Source organism: Rattus rattus, chromosome 7, assembly GCF_011064425.1.
Source record: "Rattus rattus isolate New Zealand chromosome 7, Rrattus_CSIRO_v1, whole genome shotgun sequence".
In the NCBI taxonomy this organism is placed as follows: Eukaryota; Metazoa; Chordata; class Mammalia; order Rodentia; family Muridae; genus Rattus; species Rattus rattus.
In genome coordinates this window covers 70,947,681-70,972,699 of record NC_046160.1, presented here as the reverse complement: position 1 = coordinate 70,972,699, position 25,019 = coordinate 70,947,681, and the positions used below count along the sequence as shown (strand labels likewise).

Genomic DNA, 25,019 nt, shown 5'->3' with positions numbered 1-25,019 from the left:
CTGGTAGTCAGCAAATGTTCTTTGAATCCATTTTTGACGCTAAAAGCAATGTAAAACCAACCCCACAAAGACAAATACAAACATTCAAAATTCAAATAAGAAGCAAAGACCTTCCATAACACCTTGGGACTCGTCGTCTCATCATATAGACTGAAATACGCACAATGAAATGTTATGTGTGCATTCATGCATGCATACATACATGCACTAAATGTATACATATATGTGTGCTACATGTATGGAAAATATCCAATAGTCTATACACCCAGAAGCACTAGTCTAGTTCACCTACTTCCATTGAGATGTCGTAGTTCTGGCCCAGGATGCTCTGTATGAGCTCCTTGATGGTCTGGTCTGAGGCCTGTTGGGCTTCAGACTGCAGAGAGGCGATGATCTCCTCTATGTTCATGGGCAAGTAGCGTGTCCCCTGGAAAGATCCTGTTCCCTGGCTCGTGGAGCTCCCCTCACGCCCGGATCTGGACGAGGCCTTGTGATGCCACCGCATGATCTCTCGCTGGAAGTGGGTGCGGATCCGCAGCCTGCGCAAACGCGCGTTTTCCTCGGCTTCACTGCTCAGGCTGGATAGGGAGCTGGCGTGTCTGTACCGGGAGGAGGACATGTCGATCAAGGGCGATCCGTGCGAGGGGCTCTTGGACACGCGCTTGGCCACGGGCACCTCCCGGGGCTTCCCGCGCAGCTTCCTCCGACGCGAGCGCGGCCTCAGCAGAAACACGGATCGGGCAGTGCCAAACTGCGGGGCGATGGCCGGCGCCTCCTTGCAGGGCGGGTACCGCCGGAACGCGGAGCTCCGCAGGTAGAATTCCCGCGGGCGGAATGGCTGAGGCTTCCCAGGGCTGCCTCGCGCGCTGTGCGGCGCCCCCTGCAGGTCGGCCGCAACGGGGCGCTCCCCGCTCAGCACCCTAGACGACAGCTTGGCTGAGGATGGCTTAGCGGACGACGGAGACTTGGCTGCCCAGGACACGTGCCTCTTCTTCATCGAACTGCTGCCTGCTGTGCCCGGACGTTCTTCCGCCTCCTGGTCCTGGAGATCATCCTCAGAACCTGCATCCAAAACCGACCTGGCGGCCAACTTCTGCCTCAATTGCTCATAATCCTTCTTGGTCTTCTGGCGAATTTTCTCAAGCTCTTTGAACATGAACGATTCATCTCTGGCTGTCAGTCCGAAGTGCTTTGGGATGGTGGACATCTTGACGAACTGGACCTGTAAAACATGCCCCCCCCAATTATATATTAAAATATATATTTAACAAAACTTAGGTTAATAAAATTCCAGTTCTGCAAAGTGTCTCGGGATAGAATGTATCGTGTCTACGTCCTTTCCCATGATCCATGAAAGCCCTCTATAAACCAGTAAGTTGCCACCCTTCTATATATCAACACCACTCTGGGGACAAAAGAGCCTTGCACACGGCTCATCTGAGACCATAAGAAAATACGGATATTTACATTACTATTTATAACAATAGCAAAATTACAATTACAAAGTAGCAAGGAGAAAAATATTATGGATGGGGTCACCACAACATGAGGAACTGTATTAAAAGGTGGCAGATTAGGAAGGCTGAGAACTACTACTCTAAACCAGCTATTTTTTTTTTTCAGTGATAATTTCTAAGCCCCTTGGGACCTATTTTAACATTGCTTTGGACTGCAGTGTTGTGCCCCATTTCCAACCAAGCAAGACTCCCAGAGGTGTAGGCACGAAAAGCTAAGGAAGTGGAGATCATAGAGAATAGGGATCTCCAACCGTACCTCCGTGCCCCGCGGCTTGGGCTGGGCCAGCAAACATGCTTTTCAATAATTTGGAAGTTTCTCAAAATGTAAAATTAAAACAAGTTTAAATCGGGACCTTAACACATACAAATTTCTCTTGGGAGAGAAAGTGGGGGCTCTGGTAACATAAGGATCAGATCTCTGCCCTGGGCATATAGCGGCTGTTACCCCTTGCTTCTCCCCACGGTCCCAGTGTCTTCCTGTGTCCCCATCCCTCACCCAGCTACTCTGCTTACTACTCCACCTGAACTGTGGTATAGTGCAGCAAGGGAGAGAGGAGGCCAGCCTCTAGGCAGGGACTCGGGCTTACTCACAAAGCCTTGGGGATGGCATTATACCAAGGATAATGGAATGGGGGACCAAGAAGCTCTGCAGCTTCAGCCTGAAGCCTGTAATCGCTACAAGCAGAAAGAAAGCAGACATGACATGGTAACAACTCGGAAGAAGTGGGATCTGGGTGTAGTGTGTAAGCCTGTATTCCTAGCCCTTGAGTAGGTAGAGGCAGGAGGATCGGGACAGTTTTGAGACATGGCTGACCTATATACTAAGTCAAGGCTACACAGCAGTATCCTACCTGGAAAATGAAAGATCAAAAAAAAAGTAAATGGGAACAACTAAAAGCTCATTCAGAAATCTGACACTGTGATAGTTTAGGACAGTAGCTCAGTAGGAAGTGACTCTCCAAACATGACCGTGAATCTGGGTTTCATCCTAGCTGAAACATAAAGGAGGACCTTGCACCATTTCACTGAAGTTTGGCTATACTCAAGACGCATAATAAAAGGTGTTATTCACCCAAATGGGCATTTTCAAATGACTAATAAGGTACCTTTCTCGTAGTGTATTTACTGTAAGTTTTAAAGGCCGATTTCCATTTTTCAGTAGGCCCTTGTCCTGAAAGGGCTGAGATCACTACTGAGAGCTAGGAGGAACCTGCCTGCAGAGGAAGACCCCTGAGAGACTGGGGTGCTTACCTGTGAGTGCTGGAAGGAGGGAGAGTAAGGGAGTCAGAAAAAGGAGTGCACCCCAAAAGCCAAGAGGAGTGGCTAGAGGCACAGAACTAAAGCTATGAAAATAAAAACAGAAAACAGTGAATCGGAGCAGTGATTTTAAAGGCAGCCTGGTGGCAGGCACCTGTTCTGCCACCACCCAGGAGGCACAGCCAGGACGGTGGGGAGACAGAGGACTACCAGCGACACAGAGCCCTTGTCTACAAACAAGCCAACTTACAGAAATGCAGCAACAGTGTTTAAACAAGCAGCAAAGCCAAGGCTCATTGAAGAGCAATGAGAGAAACAGCCTCTGAAGTCATTGGATTTTACAGGTTTGACTGTTCAGCTAGAGAACTCCAGTCCTAAGGAACTATTCAGAATGTAAGTGTTCTCCAAAGGACTTGAATCTAAAGATGCACAGATACAGAAAATGCTCCCATTGAAAACATAATGCTGAGTCTTCCTGGTAGTTCAAAGACGAACACCATATGAATTTTTTTTAATTGAGAGGCATAAAATGTGACTAGGCAGCCACCGTTCCTTGATGATAAACAGTCACCTCAGTTATATCAGGTAGTTTCAAGACACCGGAGTGATTTCATGTTCCACAAAAAATCTAACAATGGTATTTCAAATGTTTTAATTGTTTGAAATAATAAATGGGATTGCTAAACGCTATGAGAGAAGAAAAGGAAGGAGCTACACCTGCCCTTTTTGGGGGGCGGGGGATGTGCCAGGATAACTAAGATTTGCACAGACTCCTCCAGAACTCAAACACTGCTGATGGAATCAGTAGGTAGACTGAGAAAGAGTTGTTTGAGAAGTTATGAAGTATATTATAAAGGCAGAAATTTGATTGATGAACATTATGAAGGCAGAATTTGATTTATGACAGAAGGATGGAAAAATTGTTCAATAAATCATGCCTGGGCCATTGGCTGACTACTTGGGAAAGAATTGTGCCTTGATTTACCGAAAGTTAAGTCAAGATCTACTTAAGATATGTAATAATTAAATATTTATTTGCTTACCACTACCTGTATTGATTAGAGTCATGTCAATATACAAAATAGTTGTTTTCCTAGTAGAAGTCATTTACCGTCTACCTTGCAAACTATGAAAAAAATGGACCTGTTTATCCATTTCTGAGACACACCCTGCTGATTCCTAAACTGAAGACCTTTGCAGCAGGACAGAGCTCTCCTCTGGAAACTACTATGCCTTCTTTCTGTACCCAGTTCCACCAATGACTAGTCCTATAGATAGTTCAATTCTATGTACACTAGAGGCTCATATCAAGAAGTAAAAATTTAAAGGTGGGCACTTCCTTCAGACGCAAGTTACTAGCAAACTGCGTCTCAGCCTTACCAGGAAACTAGTAAGGTCCTTTGGGTTCAAATAGAATTATATAAGAACATAATGGATGGAGAGGAGAAAACCTATGGTGGCCGTGAAGGCCCTGATGCCATGTGTGTGAAATTAATATCTTCTGACGGTCATGAATTTATTGTAAAAAGAGAACATGCATTAACATCAGGAACAATAAAGGCCATGTTGTGTGATCCAGGTCAGTTTGTGGAGAATGAAACCAGTGAGGTCAGTTTTAGAGAGATCCCTTCACATGCGCTATCCAAAGCGTGCATGTATTTTACCTACAAGGCCCGCTATACTAACAGCTCCACTGAAATTCCCGAATTCCCAATTGCACCTGAAATTGCCCTGGAACTGCTGATGGACATAAACTTCCTAGATTGTCAAATAAAATAAATTATAAATTATAGTAAACTCAGTACCTGTAGCTCAGTTAGTAATTTTTCACATATGGCGTGTTGCCTGTATGAAATTGAACTCTAAAGTTAGTTGTTGAAGCAGATTCCTTCTGTCATTTGCATACTAGAGTTGAAATTTGTTTGCTACATCAACAAATTAAGGAAGTTTCACAAACCAAAAAAATAAATAAATAATGCCAGTTTAAAAAACAAAAAAAATTAAAAGGTGTGGTGGCACATACCTTTGATCCCAGTTCCTGGGAGGCAGAGGCAGGCACATCTCTGTTGAATTTTAGGCCAACCTGCTCTACATAATGAGACCCTGCCTCAAAATGGGGGGTGAGGGGTGGGGAAGGGTGTGGAAGGGAATAAAAACTATCTGTTGTCTCTTGCCTAACCCGTAACACATGAGTATTAGAAATGTTCTAGAGGATTAAGGAAGTCCCCTCCTTTAAAAACTCCTCACAGTCCTTCTGCTCTTATTGTTTGCACAGGTGACCGTGTGCTCAGAGGGTCACCAGCTGCAAGTGGCTGAAAAGTATGAAGTGGCAGGAGGCACAGAGGAAGGTGCTGTGATACCCGGTGACACCCTGGCTTCACACTCCCAAAGCACTCCTCTTCTGAGTTCCTGTTCTGAGTGCCCTTCCCAACCTCTGGGCGCTTAGTTTGTTCCTGAAATTTAAACAAATGCCCATTGTTTAACACTGCTATGTACAGTTCCTTGAAATCTGAATAGAGAAGGTTCTTTTTTTAATGGCAAAAAAAAAAAAAATGAACCAATAGGAGTTAGGATTTACAGGTTAAATGGACAGGGGCTTCCAGTCTGGCATTCAGGTTGGGGATTGTCCTAAGGTTCATCAGTCAGATTATCCGAGTGTGCTGCCTGTATCTCCCCACCCACTCCTAACAGCACCAAGTAAGGAAATCACTTTTGAAAGGTTCAGCCTCCTGGGAAATTAGTACACTTTCTCTTTCTTGGGGGCAATTTACATAGACAGGCTGGTTCCAGTTTGGAGAAAAGTAATACAGTTGTCCCCAATTAAGAAATGCAGGAAGGGGTTGAATTTTCTGCTCATAATCCATGCTAGACAAGTCTACTACTGCAGTTTGAGGTGGGACACAGGGTGTGCTTAAAATCTTTGGAAAACAAGCAATGATTTCATTGTCCTGTTCTTTCCACATCTGAAAGTGCATCCCTTTTCCTGTCTCTTTTACCGGAAGTTCACAGCAGAAGGCAGGAGGAGAGCCAGCGTCTAGCCTTTGCTCCTTTCCCACCAGGCCAGGTGAGTTATTAGGAAGAAACTCTGGCCAGAACTAGTTAGACTGTCTAGGTGCAACAGGTTCCCAGAGTGCTTCCTGTGTGAACTCTATACTTTGACGCAAGCAAGCTGATCTCTGGTTCTTAAGACTATTTTCACTTCTCCTATTGGAACAGAAAAGCCAGAGTGTGCTCCATAACTGTGGTCTGCTCGTGGTGATGGTGGTTGTGGTGGTGGTGATCGTGGTGGTGAGGATGGGGGGGGTGAGGAAGGGGGTTGGGGAAGAAGAGTGAGGAGGTGGGGGTGGTAGGGGAGGTGGTAGGGTGGGGAGTTGGGGGAGGTTGGTTGGATGGTTGGTTGGTTGGTTTTTGTTGTTGTTGGCAGTGATGCTGGTGATGGTTAGTTGGTTGGTTTTGTTAGCGGAGGCAGAGGCAGAGGCGGAGGTGGAGGCGGAGGTGGAGGCGGAGGTGGAGGCAGAGGCTGAGGCAGCTGCAGCAGGGGTGGTGGTGGGTTTTGGTTCTTTTCCCTTTGAGAAAAGCTCTTGCAATACAGCCCTAAGCAGCCTGGAAGTTGCTGTGTATATAGGCTGGCTTTCTGGTGATCCTCCTGCCTCTGCTTGCCAAGCACTGGGTTTACAGGTATGTGATCCCACACTCAGTTTTGTGCTCCAGACTCTAAGTGAAGTAAAATTACACCAAGCACTCCCCAGATGACCTGGGCCCAGGCTGCATGAAACCCTGAAGCACAAGCAAAGGAGTTGAGCATGTTAGGCCTAGCTCCTCACAAAGATACACTGGCAATGGGCCAAAGCCCCAGCACACAGCACGGTTATCCTCTCTAATACAGCGAGGGTGCCGGATGGGAGAAGCAACTAAGAAGAGGATTCAGGATTCAGGCTCTCTTAGGCCCATAGCTGGGAATCATCTCTATTTCCTAAATTCATGTCAACGCCAACTTGTAATGAACGTCTACTAAAGTTCCATCAGAAACGTCTGAGCCCATGGACAACTTCTCTCAGCTGGCAAAACCTCCATCTCCAACAAGAAAAATAAAAATTGTTTGAAAACAATGTTTGCTTTTGAAAATCAGTGGGAAAAAGAAGACGTATTTGTGCTTTGATCAGAATTTCCATGAAGATCTAATAGAATATATTCTAACATATGAATAATTCTAAGAATGAGATAACTTTTTCCTTATTTCTACATTTTCCATAATACTTGAAGCTTTCATGAAAACAGACCAACTCTTAAAATCAAATTTAAAACACGTTTGCATGTGCGCACACACACCATACATGAAGGGCAGTGAGATGGTTCAGCAGACACCAAGGCTTGAACACCCCAGGGTTTCTATTCTTGCAGAAAACATCAGGACCAAGAAGCAAGTTGGGTTGGAAAGGGTTTATTCATCTTACACATTCACCTTGCTGTTCATCACCAAAGGTAGTCAAGATTGGAACTCAAGCAGGGCAGGAAGCAAGAGCTGATGCAGAGGCCATGGAGGGATATTACCAGCTTGCTTCCTCTGGCTTTTTCAGCTTGCTCTCTTATAGAACCCAAGACTACCAGCCCAGGGATGGCACCACCCACAATGGGCTGAGCCCTCCCCTCTTGATCACTAATTAAGAAAATGCCTTACAGCTGGGTCTCATGGAGGCATTTCCTCAACTGAGGCTTCTTTCTCTGTGATAACTCCAGCTTGTGTCAAGTTGACACACAAAACCAGGTAGTACACCAAGGTTAGGGTTTATGTATTTTCTGGGGTTAGTCTTGCTATTTACTGATTTATCCTTTAATTTGTATGATAAGATGAGGAAAGTACCACAATTAGACCATTTGTGGGTAATAACTTGACTAATTTTAGAGAAGGTTCTAAGCACTGCTAAGAATGTGTATTCTCTACCAGAAGTGGGGATGCTCTGTGTGTGGCATGTCAATTTAGTTTTGATGCTTCCTTGTTGATATTTAGTTTGAAAGTTCTAGCTAGATGTGAGAGTGGTGTGTGCTGAGGTCTCTCTGTATTATTGCATCAGGGCCAATATGGTCTTTTATATCTTTTGCTGTGTGCTTTATGAAGCCAGGGTGCCCGAGATTTGATATATATTTATCATAGATATATTCTCTGGATGAACTGTCCCTTTATTAATATGTAGTGACCTTCATGTATCATCTGACTGGCTTTGGTTTGAAGTCTACTTTATCAGTTATGAGAATGGTTATCCATCATATTTGCAGGTTCCATTTGCTTGGTGGGTTTACTTCCAACTCTGACCCTCACATTATGGGTGTCTTTCCTGGTTTTGTGAGTTTCTTGGTAACAAAGGTAATTGGATCTTTTTTATCCAGTCAGCCAGCCATCCTGTGTATATAGTTGGTGAGTTAAGACAATTTATACTTTAGGTTATTATTGATAATGGTTTGTGCTTTCTGGTGATTTTGTTGGTCATTTCTCTGGTCCACTTGCCTATTAGATCTTCTCTCTCTCTCTCCTGCTGATGTAGGATTTTTGTAGTTGTGACACTGAAGATGACAGATTCTTTCCTAGTTCTCTGTTGATCTCTTCCCTTCAAGAAATGCATTCTTTCCTGTTGTTTTGGCTAGTTTCATGTTAAGATCAGACTGTAGGCATGTAGAGTGTCTTCTTAATTAGCGATTGATGGGGAAGGGACAAGTCCACTGTGGGTGGTGCTATCCCTGGGCTGGTAGTCCTGGATTCTATAAGAGAGCAGACTGAGCAACCATGAGCAAGCCAGTAAGCAGTACTTCTCCATGGTTTCTGCATCAGATCTTGTCTCCACAACCCTGTCTATTTGAGTTCTCATCCTGATTTTCTTTGCTGATAAACTGTGATATGGAAGTGTAAGTCAGATGAATCCTTTCCTCCCAACTTGCTTTTGGTCATGGTTGTTAGGATACTCTAACAAAGTATTCTTAAAACTCTAACCTGTATTCTTGTGGATGAAATTTTTTATTCTGTGGGTGCTGTTCCTTTAATAATTTCCAGCACTAACTTATTGGTGCATTAACTTATATTTGTCCTCAAATATCTTATTTACCCGTAAATTTCTCCATTAAAATAACCTTGCTAGGTATCTTGGTTGACAGTTGAAATACACCACTTGCATTTGAAGACTGTGTTATCCGATATTAGAACAGTGACACCTGCTTGCTTCCTCGTTCCATTTGCTTGAAACACATGTTCTATCTTTCAACATAAGGCTGCATCTGCCTTACGTGGTGAGGCCCATTTCCTGGAGACATGAATAGAGGAATCCTGTCTTTTAAACTAATCTGCAGCTCTGTGTCTTTTCAGCGGAGAATGGACATCACTGATATTCAGACTTGGTTTTGAAACATGTGTAATATGTTTCTTGTCATTCTGTTGATTTGTAGTAGTTGGTGTTTTTATTTCCATCGTTTGCTTACCTGCTGCCGGAACACAGTTTGTTCTTTAGCGTCATAGATACAAGTGTTTACCTTTCTTTCAGAAAGGAGGCTTCTTTCACGTATATTCCATAGAGTTAACTTAAGGGTCATGAATTTCTTTTCCTTTTTTTTCCTTTGGATTTTTGTATTACTCCTTAAATTATGACAGTTGTGTTGGCTATAGTAGGCTGGGTTGGCTGTTGTTTTCTTCCTGAGCTTGAAAATCAATGTTTCTGATGAGAAATCTCTTATGAATATGATCTCTCCCCTGCCTCATACTTCATATATGACTTGTTGTTTCTCACTTGAAAGCTTGGGTATATTTTCTTTGTTCCTTGTATTTATCATTTTAATCTTAGTATTATGTGGGAGGGCTCTTTTCTGGTCTTGTCTACTACATTTTCTACATGCTGCCTGAATAGATATCTTTTCCTCTAGATCTGGGCAATGTTCAATAAACAATGTTAATTTTTTATTGAAAATGTTTTCTAAGCCTTTAACATGAGGTTATTGTTCTGCTACGTCAGTGTACTGTGTAGCAATTTCATCCAAGTTGTAATGTTCCCTCTTAGAGGAAAGAAAAGAAGTTCGTAAGACTTAGGAAGTAAACAGAAGCGTACAGGTCTCAGAACTGATGGAAATTGCAAAGTCCCAAGGCTCCTGTGATATATGTAGTAACACCTGACAGAGAAGGACCCTTCCACTGCCTGTGAGTTGCACAGGGAGCCCCAGGGATGCAGCCTTCATGGGTCATTGCCCATGCAGAATAGGCTTCTGGGTGACTCAGCTGCCCTTGAGTCATCAGTTTTCCTGTAAGTGACCCTGATAAACTCACCGGCTCACTAGGCAAAACTGCAGTAGAAACATTTCTTTGGTCTACAGTGCCCTACCTGGAGTGCGTAGGCATGAAGTCAAATCTCCTTAGAAAGAATCACAAGGCATGAATCACAGGTTGATTTTCATGGTGCCTTACAGATCTCACATGTTTCATTCATGTAGTTTTATGAAGTTCTCTTCATAGTTAACCGAGTGCTCCACCTCCCATGTATTGTTTTCAAGCCCGAGAGTCTGTCTTCCCCTAGAGTCAGAGGTTTTTATTTAACTTCTTGAATTTTTCATTTCCAGTTTGTTTGTTTTACTATTTCCATCTCTTTATTGAATTCTACTTTCATATCCTATATTGGCCTCCTTATTTCCTTCAGCCTTTTTTGTTATCTCGGGATTTATTTAGGAGTCTGTGTCCTTTTCTGTTTCTTTGAATATATTTATAATCAGTCTTTCAGTTCCTTGTCTGGGATTGCATTCTTTCATCAGGAGGCTACTTAATGGGATGGGTAATTTCTGGAGCAGTCAGATTACCTTGGCAATGTTCAAGACATATCATGTTGAGGTAAGGTTGAAGCCTTCTCTGTCTCTGTCATCCTATGTCAGGAAGACAGACTAGGATACCAGACTCCATTCCTAGTACTCCCCTAAGAGTAGAATACTATCAAAATTTGGAGCCTCCATAAAAAATCCTGTTACTTCACTCCCCACTCTTAAGCACTCATCATTTTAAGAAGTCAAGGAAGAATGACAGAGCCTTGCACAATAAGGGCCTAAGGCAGTGGCTTCAACCTGTGGGTTGAAACATCTTTGGGGGACCACCTAAGACCCTCAGAAAACACAGACACTGACATTCCAATTCACAACACAGGGAAATTACTTATGAAATAGCAATGAAATAACTTCATGGTTGCGGGTGTTGTCATTCAGCATTGGGAAGATTGAGAACCACTGTCCTAAAGTACGAGTGTGAAGGAAAAAAGACTGAGACCCGTGAGTAGAGAGAATGGGAGAAAAATAAAAAGAAGGCATAAAATAACAATAGGGAAAAAAGAGTGAAAGATGAGGCAACTTTGACTGAAGGTCGAATAATGAGTGGGAGGTTTGGAAATGCAATCAAATAGCTTCAAACAATCCCAGCTCTGAGACATCTGAGACTGTGGACACCACAGACAAAGTGAGCTCATGCTCTGGTGAAAACTTTATCAAAGTGGGGAAGGAAAGAATGAATGTGTGAATAATGATAAGGTAAGGAAGAGTGGGGATGAGGAGAACAGGACAGGAGAGAGCTGGCCAATAACACTAGCAATGAATACTACATAGAAGATGAATTACTGCACAGTAGGGAGAGCTGGGTGGAGGGACAGAGTCTGAAAGGTCTGCCTCCTTGCTGCTCCTTGCAGCCACAGCCCCTCCTGTTCCTTCTGTGGCTCCTGGATGCCTGTCACACTCCTGGGCAGTCTTCTGCACAGATATTTCCTGGGTGTCCCTCAACATACAGGGTTGTGAATGTTGTTCAACATGGTAAGTGGTCCTTTGCAAGGCTAGGTCACAAATGCTGGCACTATCTTTCTTTACAGATTTAAAATGAAAATCTGTACCACTATTTTCTGGGCAACCCTTTCTGGTGTCAGGTGTACAACCAGGAACCTGTACCCACATTCTCCACAAGATGCTAGCTCTGCACAGTTTCCTCCCCATAAGTTAGAGATATTCTGGTCAGGCTTTAGCATGTAATAGTGACATTTGCTCTGGGTTTCCTAAGAGTGCGGTTCACTGGGGGCCTGGGACCAATATGGATTTGTTAAAATAGTTTCTCACTGTGGCTCTGTTTATTTGCTTGATTGCCTTTTAATGGCATCTTGCTGCTACTCAGGCAGAATGTTGAGAGAGAGGGTGGTTGTTTTTTTTTTTTCATTTATAGCCCAAACTGTCTCCTTTCTTCCCTCATTTTCTTTTCTTTCCTCTCTTTAAAATGTCTATTATGAGAGTAAAGAATTTCTGAAGTTGTTCACTTCCTGTCTTTAGGAAGGGAGAACTCCTGAGACTATACCAACCCCTCCAGGAAGGACTCCAGTTTTTTGTTTTTTGTTTTTTGTTTTTCCTTTTCTGTTCTGTTTTGAAACAGTTTCTATTTTGTTTTGATATTAGACTAGAAATGTTTGGCCATCAGCCACCTATTCTGATAATAGTTATCAAACTTTCCCCAGTTAAGGTCTCTGGAGTTATTGGTTTGTTATCTACGGACCGCAAAGAAAAAAAAAAAAACCCAGCAGATGTTTTTAACAGAAATAACAAGGTGGTTCTAAAATATTTTCAAATACCCTAAAATCATCCAAATAATTTCAAAAGGAAAGACAAATCTAGACAGTTTACTGTATCCAGTTTCAAAATTTACTACAGGGTCAAGCATGATGAAACATGCCTGCAAAGCCTGCTCTTGGGAGACAAAGACAGGGGGTCACAGTCAGGTTAGTCCAGGCTATACAGTGAGACCCTGTCATAAACACAAGCACAAAGAAACAAAACCCACATTACTACAGTAAACTCAGTAATTTGGAAAAGGGCCTTGGCAACCCACCAGCCTGAGTAAATGAAGCCAGACAAAAGTGTACATACTATCTACTTAAAACTGTAGAGCACACAGCTGCCTCTGTAATGTCACAAGCAGACCTCAGTGGCTGCCAGGTGGTAGAGAGGTGAGGGCAGTTGCGAATGGCAGAGTGAGAGGAAAGGAGCAAAGATTCAGTTATCTTGATTGTAGCAGTTGTTTCAAAAGTGAATATCTATCAAAATTCCTTAAAATGTATACCTGTGCAGATTCTACAGTGAGTAGACTGTACCTTGGTGCAGTTTACTGCTTATAAATCAGACCACTACTCAAAGGTGTGAACAGGAAGAGCAAATGGTAAACATCGATATCTGAATGCTTAAAAAAAAAAAATGACTATCTCCTTAAGTTCATCTACACGAAATCTGCAAAAGGATTTACTTTGTCTGAAGTCTTCAGTAGCAAATAACCCTTACAGTAAGCTCATAGTATCTCATTTACTCCCAAACTCAAGACCAACAGCTCTCAATTCTGAAATTAAACAGACTCCATTGCACATTCTCACCTAACAGCGGTTAAGGCTTGTCCGATACTAGCTGTCCTGGCCCAGGGTGGCCGAGATGGTCAGTGATGACATTAGTTCCCTCCACTCTGAGCTTCTACCCTCCCCAGAGCTATCTTAATTCCTCACCCTCGTTTCCATCTATGCCCCCTTTACCCAATTCCCCGAAGCCTAGTCTACCTACCTCTATTGGCGGTTTTCTAGCTCCCCTTCAATCCATGCTCGTTCCTACTCAGAAATTTTCCTTTAGCTCAAGCTTACAGACTACAGAAACCCATGGACTACTCCGGCCTCAATCACTTCTCAGTGTTATCCCTGATTTGATACGACTTTTGTGAAACTGAAACCCACCAAAGTGGATGAAAGAGCGGGAACACTGGCTCAGCCAATTGTCAGAGTCTTACTAGAGTCCAAAAGAAGTTACCTGCACCCCATCCACGGCCTCTGCTTACCTGCCTGATTCAGGAGGCCCAGGACTTCTCCCAGCTGATGATGATGGACCAGATACCCCAGAGACTGGCAACACCCAAGGAGGCCCAGGCAGGCTCAACCAGCTAAATAGGAAAGAAAGGACCGGCTCCCTTGTTGCCCAGCAACAAGCCTCACCTCGAGGAAGTTCCGGTTCCAACACATGAGACGGTCACATGCTCCACTCCCAACCCCTGTCACAGAGGATTGCCTAAGACTTAGTGTCCAGAAATCAGTTCCAGGCCCTGGTTCCAGCCGCTTAAACCCTTCATGAGGGGTCTCAGTTCAGTGGATGGTGGAAACGGGTCCCAAGAGGCAGCCTGGTCACACATCATCTACAGCAGCTGCTTTTCCTAGAATGGCCAACCACCCAGCTTAATGAACCATTTATAACACCTTTCTTTATACAGACACACAATCATTTGTTTTTAAAGGAGAACGTCTACATTGCCTGTCAGTGTGCTGCATGTTACCTACCATGAGCTCAGCTCGAAAGACATGTGAACTCTTCAGCATGAGAGTCAAGCTTCTGGAACATACAGAATCATCTTAAAGTCTGCAACATTCAGTTTTTCTGAGGTGATCTAAGAAACAATAATTGGCCTTATCTATTAAAGTTGAATGTACACATACTTAATATCCACCAGCTCTGCTAAGTACAGCAAGAGACACAAACAAAAATATATAGATTTTTAAGAAAGAAGCAAATTGTAAACATTTATATTCAAATTTAAAAAAAAAAAAAAACAGCCATTTTGTCTATCTGGCTAAAATTGAAAAACAACCCAAAGGTTCATCAAAAGCAAAATTCACAAAAATGTGCGGTCATAAATCAAGCTTATACAAAGGAAATGAATCATGCTCCACATTGGGAGGGGCATCAACAGAATTTCCTACACACGCGATATGGGGCAAAGAAGCCAGACAGAGTGCCCCATGTTATCTGAGTCCATTATATAGAGCTCAAATTCCAGATCAGCATAAACTATGCCACTTACAGATGCACACTCAGATGATTTATTACAAATAACCACAAAAAAGCCAGCATAGTCACTGTGCTGCCTAGTTTTATACCTACTTGGCACAAGCTAGAGTCACTGGTGAGGAGAAAGGCTCAGCTGAGAAAAACACCTCCAAGAGATAGCACTGCCTACAGCCTATAGGGCATTTTCCTGAGTAGTGATTGATGTGGGAGGGTGGCATCTGATGGCCTCTTCTGATCCCTGTGGGTATGAAGATCCACATGATACAGAGAGAGAGAGAGAGAGAGAGAGAGAGAGAGAGAGAGAGAGAGAGAGAGAGAGAGGCAAAAAGTTATAAATTTAAGAGGTTTTAAATAGACTTCCAGTCTCCATCTGTGCCCAGAGCTGGGGCTATCCCACAGCTCTCGGACACAAAACCTGCCCTGACAGAGCTGATATCCCAGGAGGGCTCTCATTCCTAAGCCCACAGCCCACAGGTGGGATACTTCTTTCTCTCCATTGACTGTCCAAGGAGAGACCCACCAGGAGCACGTGGGGTGAGGGAGCCGCAGGGCGGCCTAGGACAGGATCCTTCAGGTCTCCATTTTCACCCAGAGCTGGGGCTGTCCCACAGCTCTCAGACCCAAAACCTGCCCTAGAGAGCTGGTCTCCAAGGAGTGCTCTCACCTAAGATCACAGGCTCACAGGAGGAACAAGTTCCAGTAAGAGACTGCAAGACCAACTAACATCAGAGATAACCAGAGGACAAGAGGCAAGCACAAGAGCGTAAGAAACAGAAACCAAGATTACTTGTCCTCTTCAGAGACCAGTTCTCCACCAAAGCAAATACTGGATACTCTAACACATTGGAAGAGCAAGATTCTGATTTAAAATCCCATCTCATGGTGATTTTAAAGGACTTTAAGATGGACATAAATAACTTCCTTAAAGAAATGCAGGACAACACAGGTAAACACATAGAAGCCCTTAAAGAGGAAACACAAAATACCCTTAAAAAATTACAGGAAAAAGCAACCAAATAGATGAAGGAATTGAACAAACCATCCAGGATCTAAAAATGAATATAGAAACAATAAAGAAATCACAGAGGGAGACAACCCTGAAGATAGCAAACCTAGGAAAGAGATCAGGAGTCATAGATATAAGTAGTACTACCAGAATACAAGAGATTGAAGAGAGAATCTCAGGGACAGAAGATACCATAGAAAATATTGACACAATACTTAAAGACAATGCAAAAAGCAAAAAGTTCCTAACCCAAAAAATCCAGGAAATCTAGGACACAATGAGAAGACCAAACCTAAGAATAATAGGTATAGAAGAGAACAAAGATGCCCAACATAAAGAGCCAGTAAATATCTTCAAGAAAATTATACAAGAAAACTTCCCTAACCTAAAGAAAGAGATGCCCATGAACATTCAAGAAGCCTACAGAAATCCAAACAGAATTCCTCCCATCACATAATAGTCAAAACACCAAATACTCAAAACAAAGAAAGAATATTAAGAAGCAATAAGGGAAAGGGGTCAGGTAACATATAAAGGCAGACCTATCAGAACTACACCAGACTTCTCAACAGAGACTATGAAAGCCAGAAAATCCTGGACAGATGTGATACAGACCCTAAGAGAACACAAATGCCAGCCCAGGCTACTATATCCAGCAAAACTATCAATTAACATAAATGGAGAAACCAAGATATTCCATGACAAAAACAAATTTACACAATATCTTTCCACAAATCCAGACCTACAAAGGATAATAGAGGGAAAACTCCAACACAAGGAGGGAAACTACATCCTAGAAAAAACAAGAAAGTAATCTTTCAACAAGCCCAAAAGAAGAACACACACACACACACACACACACACACACACACACACACACACAATTCCATCTCTAACAACAAAAATAACAGGAAAGAGTCGCTATTCTTTAATATCTCTTAACATCAATGGACTCAATTCCCTAATAAAAAAGACATAAACTAACAGACCAGATAGGTAAACAGGACCCAGCATGTTACTGCATACAGGAAATGCACCTCAGTGACAAAGACAGACACCACCTCAGAGTAAAAGACTGAGAAAGAATTTTCCAAGCAACTGGTCCCAAGAAACAAGCTGGAGTAGCCACTCTAATATTAAATAAAATTGACTTTCAACCAAAAGTTATCAAAAAGGATAAGGAAAAACACTTCATACTCATCAAAGGAAAAATCTGTCAAGATGAACTCTCAGTTATGAACATCTATTCTCCAAATGCAAGGGTACCCACATTCATAAAAGAAACTTTACTAAAGCTCAAAGACCACATTGCATCTCACACAATAATAGTAGGAGACTTCAACACATCACTTTCATCAATGGACAGATCATGGAAACAGAAACTAAACAGAGACATAGAGAAACTAACAGATGTTATAAACTAAATACAGAGATCTATAGAACATTTCATCCTAAAACAAGAGAATATACCTTCTCAGTACTTCATGGTACCGTCTGCAAAATTAACCATATAATTGGACACAAAACAGGACCCAATAGATACAAAGAGATTGAAATAATTCCATACATTCTATCCGATCAACATGGACGAAGGCTGGTCTTCAATAACAACAAAAACAACAGAAAGCCCACATACACATGAAAGTTGAACAATGATCTATTGCTAATAACTTGGTCAAGGAAGAAATAAAGAAAGGAATTAATGACTTTTTAGATTTTAATGAAAAATAAGGTACAACATCCAAACTTATGGAATGCAATGAAAGCAGTGCCAAGAGGAAGACTCATAGCTCTGAGTGCCTCCAAAACGAAATTGAAGAGAGCATACACTAACAGCTTGATAGCACACCTGAAAAATCTAAAACAAAAAGAAGCAAATTTACTTAAAAGGAATAGACAACAGGAAATAATCAAACTCAGGAATGAAATCAACCTAGTAGAAACAAAAAGAACTATACCAAAAAAAAAAAATCAACAAAACCAGGAGGTGGCCCTCTGAAAAAAATCAATAAGATAGATAAACCCTTAACCAGACTAACCAGAGGGCACAAAGACAGTATCCAAATTAACAAAATCAGAAATAAAAAGGGAGACATAACAACAGAAACTGAGAAAATTCAAAAAATTAACAAATCCTACTACAAAAGCCTATTTCAACAAACCTGGAAAATCTGGAGGAAATGGACAATTTACTAGACAGATACCAGGTACCAAAGTTAAATCAGGATCAGATAAACCATCTAAACAGTCCCATAACTCCAAAAGAAATAGAAGCACTCATTAAAAGTCTCCCAACCAAAAACAGCCCAGAACCAGATGGGTTTAGTGAAGAATCTATCAGACCTTCATAGAAGACTTCATACCAATACTCTTCTAACTATTCCACAAATTAGAAACAGAAGAAACACTACCCAATTCTTTCTTCGAAGCCACAATTGTGCTTATACCTAAACCACACAAAGACCCTACAAGAAAGAGAACCTCAGACCAATTTCCCTCATGAATATTGGTGCAAAAATACTCAATAAAATTCTCGCAAATAGAATCCAGGAACACATCAATTTACAAATTGAAAAAGAAGAGTCAAAATATCACTATTTGCAGATGATATAGTATACTTAAGTGACCCCAAAAGTTCCACCAGAGAACTACTAAGCCTGATAAACAACTTCAGCAAAGTGGCTGGGTATAAAATTAACTCAAACAAATCAGTAGCTTTCCTCTACACAACAGGCTGAGAAAGAAATTAGGGAAATGACACCCCTCATAATAGTCCCAAATAATATAAAATACCTCGATGTGACTTTAACCAAGCAAGTGAAAGATCTGTATGATAAGAATTTCAAGTCTCTGAAGAAAGAAATTGAAGAAGATCTCAGAAGATGGAAAGATCTCCCATGCTCATGGATGGGCAGGATTAATACAGTAAAAATGGCCATCTTGCCAAAAGCAATCTACAGATTCAATGCAATCCCCATCAAAATTCCAACTCAATTCTTCATAGAATTAGAAGGAGAAATTTGTAAATTCATTGGAAAAGCAAAAAACCAAGGTAGCAAAAGCTATTCTCAACAATAAAAGGACTTCTGGGGGAATTAGCATCCCTGACCTCAAGCAATATTACAGAGCAATAGTTGTAAAAACTGCATGGTATTGGAACAGAGATAGGCAGGTAGATCAATGGAATAGAATTGAAGACCCAGAAATGAACTCACATACCTATGGTCACTTGATCTTTGACAAAGAAGCTAAAACCACCCAGTGGAAAAAAGATGGCATTTCCAACAAATGGTGCTGGTTCAAATGGAGGTCAGCATGTAGAAGAATGCAAATTTACCCAGTCTTATCTCCTTGTACAAAGCTCAAGTCCAAATGGATTGAAGACCTCCACATAAAACCAGATACACTGAAACTAAAGAAGAGAAAGTGGGGAAGAACCTCGAACACATAGGCACAGGGGAAATTTTCCTGAGCAGAACACCAATGGCTTATGCTCTAAGATCAACAATTGACAAATGGGACCTCATAAAATTGCAAAGGACACTGTCAATAGGACAAAATGGCAACCAACAGATTGGGCAAAGATCTTTACCAATCCTACATCCGATAGAGAGCTAATCCAATAGAGAGTATATCCAATATATACAAAGAACTCAGGAAGTTAGACTCCAGAGAGCCAGATAACCCTATTAAAAATGGGGTACAGAGTTAAACAAAGAATTCTCGGCTGAGGAATATCAAACGGCTGAGAACCTAAAGAAATGTTCATCAGGGAAATGCAAATCAAAATATCCCTGAGATACCACCTCACACCATTCAAAATGGCTAAGATCAAAAATTCAGGTGGCACCAGAAGCTGGCAAGGATGTGGAGAAATAGGAACACTCCTTCATTGTTGGTAGGATTGCAAGCTGGTACAATCACTCTGGAAATCAGTCTGGAGATTCCTCAGAAAAATAGTACTACCTGAGGACCCAGCTATACCATTCCTGGGCATACAGCCAAAAGATATTCCAACATATAACAAGGACACATGCTCCATTATGTTCATAGCAGCCTTATTTATAATAGCCAGAATCAGGAAAAAACCCAGATGCCCTTCAACGGAGTAATGGATACAGAAAATGTGGTACATCTACACAGTGGAGTACTACTCAGCTATCAAAAACAATAACTACATGAAATTCTTAGTCAAATGAACGGAACTAGAAAATATCATCCTGAGTGAGGTAACCCAGTCACAAAAGAACACCCGTGGTATTCACTCACTGATGAGTGGATATTAGCCCAGAAGCTTGGAATATCTAAGAAAAAATTAACGGATCATATGAAGCTCAAGAAGAAGGAAGACCAAAATGTGGATGCTTCATTCCTTCTTAGAAGGGAGAACAAATACTCAAGGGAGGAAATACAGGGACAAAGAGTGGAGCAAGGACTGAAGAAAAGGTCATCCAGAGACTGCCCCACCTGGGGATCCATCCCATATGCTGCCACCAAACACAGTCACTATTGCTGACAGGAGCCAGAAATGGGTGTCTCCTGAGAGGCTCTGCCAGAGCCCTACTAATACAGATGAGGATGGTTGCAGCTAGCCATTGGACTGAACAAGGGGACCCCAATGGAGTAGAGAAAAGACTGAAGGTGCTGAAGGGGTTTGCAACCCCATAGGAACAACAACAATATCAACCAGCCAGAGCCCACCAAAGCTCCCAGGGACTAAACCATTGAGTACACGTGGGGGGACCCATGACTCCAGCCACATATGTGGCAGAGGATGGCATTGTCCAGCGTCAATAGGAGGAAAAGCCCTTGGTCCTGTGAAGACTCGGGTAATGCCAGGGCGTTGAGTTTGGAGTGGGTGGTTAGGAGGGGAAGCATAATGTCACCAACCTAGCATTAGTTAATACTGAATTCTTATCAAGTCATGCATCTGAAAAAAATTGAACTCTAGGTGGAAGTAAATATTGTGAAAATGAAGAAGCGAAAGATGCTAGGTCTTTCTCAACACGTAAATAAGTAAGCATTTCCCATACGCTGGACTTGGTTCAGTCTGGTTATATTACTACAACTTAGCGGAAGTCTCAATCCTAGCAAGGTCAGTTCAGCCAAGGTCAAAACAATCTTGGATACTATTAATATTTGGTTTTGGCTCTAATTGTTTCAGGGAAGGCATAAAATGCATTTCACCAAATTCAAGTAATGAGTATAGAGCAGATTATCCCCAAATTTTCTCTGATGCTAGACCCAGAGGCAGACTTGCCTTCAAAAGCACAACCACCCTAGAAACTCCATGCCTCCACCTCAAGACAGTAAAAGGAACAGAAACTCTATGCTCAATTATAGTACTAAAAGGATGATGGCACAGGACATAAATGAAGACCGCTTCAATCATTCATTTATTTATTTACCTATCTATTTATTTATTCTGCAGAATAAACAGTGGGCTGCCCCAAGGGAAAAATGTAGTATGGGGTGTGGGAGGGTGGAAAGAGAGTCAAATAATTCTTTGTATGACTGTGGATGGAATTAGAAAGGGTCACCCAATAACCACAAACACCAAAGAGTATCACATTAGGGGGTTAACAGAGCACAAGGAGCGCTAAGCTGATAGAGAGGCTTTTCAGTAGGGAGAGGACAGAAGGACAAAGCCACAGAAGTAACCATCACCCCTCATTGGCCAAGTCCAACTGGGAACCCAAAAGGCAGGAAAAGCACACAGCATCCCCCTTTAGGGTCAGCTTCCTGGGGTAACATCCAGAAGAATCTCTGTGCAAACATTTCCTCTACTACTATCCTCCCCACCCCCACGGAAATAAATGCATATATTGTGAGACAATTTCTGCTCCCCAAGGTCCACCCTAGACTGACTGCCTCTAGTCTTCTCCAACAACAGTGGTCACCACTCTTACTCTATGGTAACCGGTCCTTCCCTAGCTCTTGAACTCTGGAGGTGGTTCTGAAAACAGACCTTCACAGGCCAGCCACCTCTTCCCCAGGGTGCCTCAGAAGTCTGGCGCCTGGTCTGATCTCAGTGTTCTTAGGTAAGATAAAAATAGCAAGCACCAAGCAGAGGGAAAGGTCTGAGTAAAGCAACCCATTGAAAAGAAAAGATACACGTAAGCAGGTGTATTTGGCTGGGAATTGCGGGTTTATTTTTCTTGGAGGTAGGAGCTAACTTCTAGCCTTCCCCTTACACTGCAGTCCTCCAAAGGGCTTTGATTAGCTGGGTTCCAAGCATGGTAATGCAGTGAGAATTTTACTGAGTTTGAGGTCAGAACCATCCTTTTTCTGAAGGTAGGTATGTAAGACAGTTGTACGGGCTTTGTAGCCTAAACATTGAACTTTGAGAACGAATGCCCGGTTTGTGCTTAGAAAAACTAACAGCTCTCCCCAAGTAAGCTGTAAAAACAGAACCTGCATTTAACCAGCGATCACTGCCGGAGACTTTAGTGTGGTGGCCCAGTGTCTTCTATTCACCTCCCCCAGTACCAACCCAAGAAAAAGTAATAAACTTTGAAGATGTGTTGTTTGTCTATTCTCCAGCAAAGGAAATATTTTATCTGTCCCCATTCCGATTACTCAGAGAAGCAGAAGTCAAAAAACGTATTAGAGCCTGCACACAGGACCCTCTCAGCCCACCCAAGCACTGCCTGAAATTTGTGACATTATTCATGAGAGCCCCTCCATCCACAAGTGAACTCCAGCCTTTCTAAATTCCCTCAGTGGGAGGGGTTAATCATTCATGAGGCTCCCCCCCCAGCAGATGAGCCCATGTCTGAGGAGACCCTCTTGCGATTTGTTCTTTCCACACACTGTATTGTTTCTCTTAATTAAGCTTTAGGACCCCACTAAGCCTTTTGTACACACAAGGTAATACTTATAATCTTTAGCGTTTGAAGGATCCACCGTGAGTCCAGTATTCCTGCTTCATTTCTGATGGACTTACACTCCTAGGAAGAAACCTTTTTTTTTTTTTAGGGAATTTAAATCAAATAGTCTTAAAGACAGCAAATAAAGATACCTTGTTATAATGACATCTTGGGTTTGGGGATTTTAGGAAATATCTAAGTGGCGCTTCTCTAAATGAATAGTAAGTGGTTGCTTCTGACTCTGCTCGCCGGAAGGGGAGCGGAGTGAGACTGGAGGAAGGGAGAATGATCAATGGTATTCTCATCTAGTTCTCCCTAAGTTCGGGTCCTGGGGGAACCCAGTCAGTACCTCCCAGCTTCTCTCCCATTTGCCCTCTTTTCTTGTAGGGGTACCTCTGAATCTAATCCCTCTCAGGCTTTCTCCAGGTGATGGGAAGCACCCAGGAAGGAAGCATACTGACACTCCCCATCGACTGCTATTGATCCTAGCCTGGGACAACAATTTCTAGAACCCAAAGTAGCTGAAGCTTCTTGAGAAATAGTTTCCCTCTTCTGAATGGGGGTGTAGGGAAGGGAACATGTATTTCACTTTCTTAGCTGGGCTCTGCTCAGCCCAGAGAGAGAGATGCATGATGTTCACATATCTTCTTCCCTTCAGCCTCCCTCACCCACCCCCCCCACCAAAGGTCCTTGGAAACTTGAGAGAGAGCACTAAGTCAAGGAAGATTCAGGAACAAGGACCTCCTGTCCAGTCCCCACACAGGGATGTCCCTGGGGTGGCCAGCAGGGATGGTTCAGGCTGGTCACCACAAACAAAATACTTGGAGGGAGGAGGGAAGGCATACCTGGATGGCGCTGCCCAACCTCCCAGCCTGCTCATGCCCCTGGAACTCCTTGAAGCTCTCTCTCCTCCTGTGTGTCTTCAGTTCTCCACTTTCAGCTGGTAGGGGGTGAACGCTAACATGCCCACTTTGACAACAGAAAGGTGAAGCTTGGAGGGAGGCAGCCTCCTGTAGAATCTACATTGAAGTGTCTGCTTCCAACTTTCCATCTCTCTCTTGCTTCAGTTGCCCAGCTTTGATGATTAGTGACAGTGAAAAGTGAAAAGCAGAAGACGTTTTGCTTGAAATCTCCCAGGAGACAAGGACCACAAAGCTAAATATTCAGCAGGAAGGAGGGAAATCTTCAGGTACCAATGCTTCTAGGACACCCTTTCCATACATGTTCATCAACCTACTTCACTCCTCCCACCACAACTGGTCCCTCCCAGGTTCACAAGGTTCCCTCATTCCTGGAATAGGAACAGATCTGGCTTTGTCACACCAGTCCCCAAGGCTTTGTTCCCTCCCAGACATTGCCAAATCCAGGCACTGTGACCCAGAGCCTCGTTTGGAGGAGAAAAGCACCCCCCTTGAGTCTGTCTGCATCCCGGCAGACTTGAGATAGCAGCAGGGTGCTCAGATCCAGACTTCACCCCTGCACATCGGACAGCAGCCCGAATCTTCACACCTACTCTCTAGCCCTCAGTGCTTCCCCGGCCTCTTATGAGGATGACCTACCTCATCCCCATTCCAGCACCTGCAGGGGTTTTAGAAGCTCCAGTGTAAACTGACCTTCAACCCCATCACTGGGCTTTATTTATTGAAACCATTTCTCTCAGCAGGGGGTGTTGGAGTGGTCATGGGGAGGTCAGAGGGAATCCAAGATTCACAATAGAAGGTATTTTTTGGCTTGGCGAGAGGAGGGGAGTGGGGTAAGCCAAGTACCACCAACAAACTGACTGCATCTTCAAAAGCATTTGCAGGAAAACAAGTGTACATCAGACCTGCTGGACCGGATCAGTACATGGTGAGCTTGGCTCTCCCAAGCTTCAAGCAGCAATTCCTTGTAGAACAGCACAGATACTTAGAGGGGACACAGAACACCAAATGTCGCTGGTGAAGTGGCAGAACCCTCAGAAGAGGAGACAGAGCTATGACTCCCCAAATGTCTATCTGCACAGCAAATAAAATTTGGTGAGGAAAGAGTTGGTATATTGCAACACACCCCAGGTTTTAGATTGGTGTTCCTTTACGAAGAGTCATTACTGGACTCTGGGAAGACGGACAGAACACAATACTTTGTATTCGAGTGGAGGGATTGTGGAGGCCCAGGTCTGATAATGTCTGCTCCCTCTACCAAGGCCCACTGAGAAAAGAGAAGGAGGCAGGATCTTGAAGGTGACTGTCACTAAGCAAACTGTTAGGCAGCCTTAGAGCCCCAGGTGCCAGCCAGTGCAGGGTGGGACCCAGCAGGCAGCTATGTCCAGCAAGCTGTATGCCCCGTGGAACCTCAACCTCAGAGATCTGTTTGGCTTTATTTATTTGCCAGTTTCAACACATCATTAAACTGTACTACTCTGAGTAAAACGGTTTTTTGCTTGATGGGAAATTGATGGGGTTAACTTTTAATCAATATCTTCTATTGATACACACTGTTACTGCTGCCTTTTCATGGTGATAAAAAGTGAAATAT

At 43.0% G+C, this 25,019-nt stretch overlaps 2 protein-coding genes across 2 annotated transcripts in view; one reads left to right on the top strand and one right to left on the bottom strand.

Annotated features, from left to right (window-relative positions):
- Ttc6 (tetratricopeptide repeat domain 6) overlaps positions 1-25,019 on the bottom strand; it is a 207,907-nt gene that overhangs the window by 177,546 nt on the left and 5,342 nt on the right. Inside the window, exon 2 of the mRNA XM_032907781.1 lies at positions 293-1,222. Within this exon, the coding sequence (XP_032763672.1) occupies positions 293-1,207 (915 nt within the window). The 5' untranslated portion in view covers positions 1,208-1,222. The remainder of the gene's footprint in view (positions 1-292; positions 1,223-25,019) is intronic.
- Positions 4,206-4,553, top strand: LOC116906091 (elongin-C-like). Its single transcript, XM_032909107.1, has one exon. It carries the CDS (start codon positions 4,206-4,208, stop codon positions 4,551-4,553), a length of 348 nt encoding a protein of 115 aa, XP_032764998.1.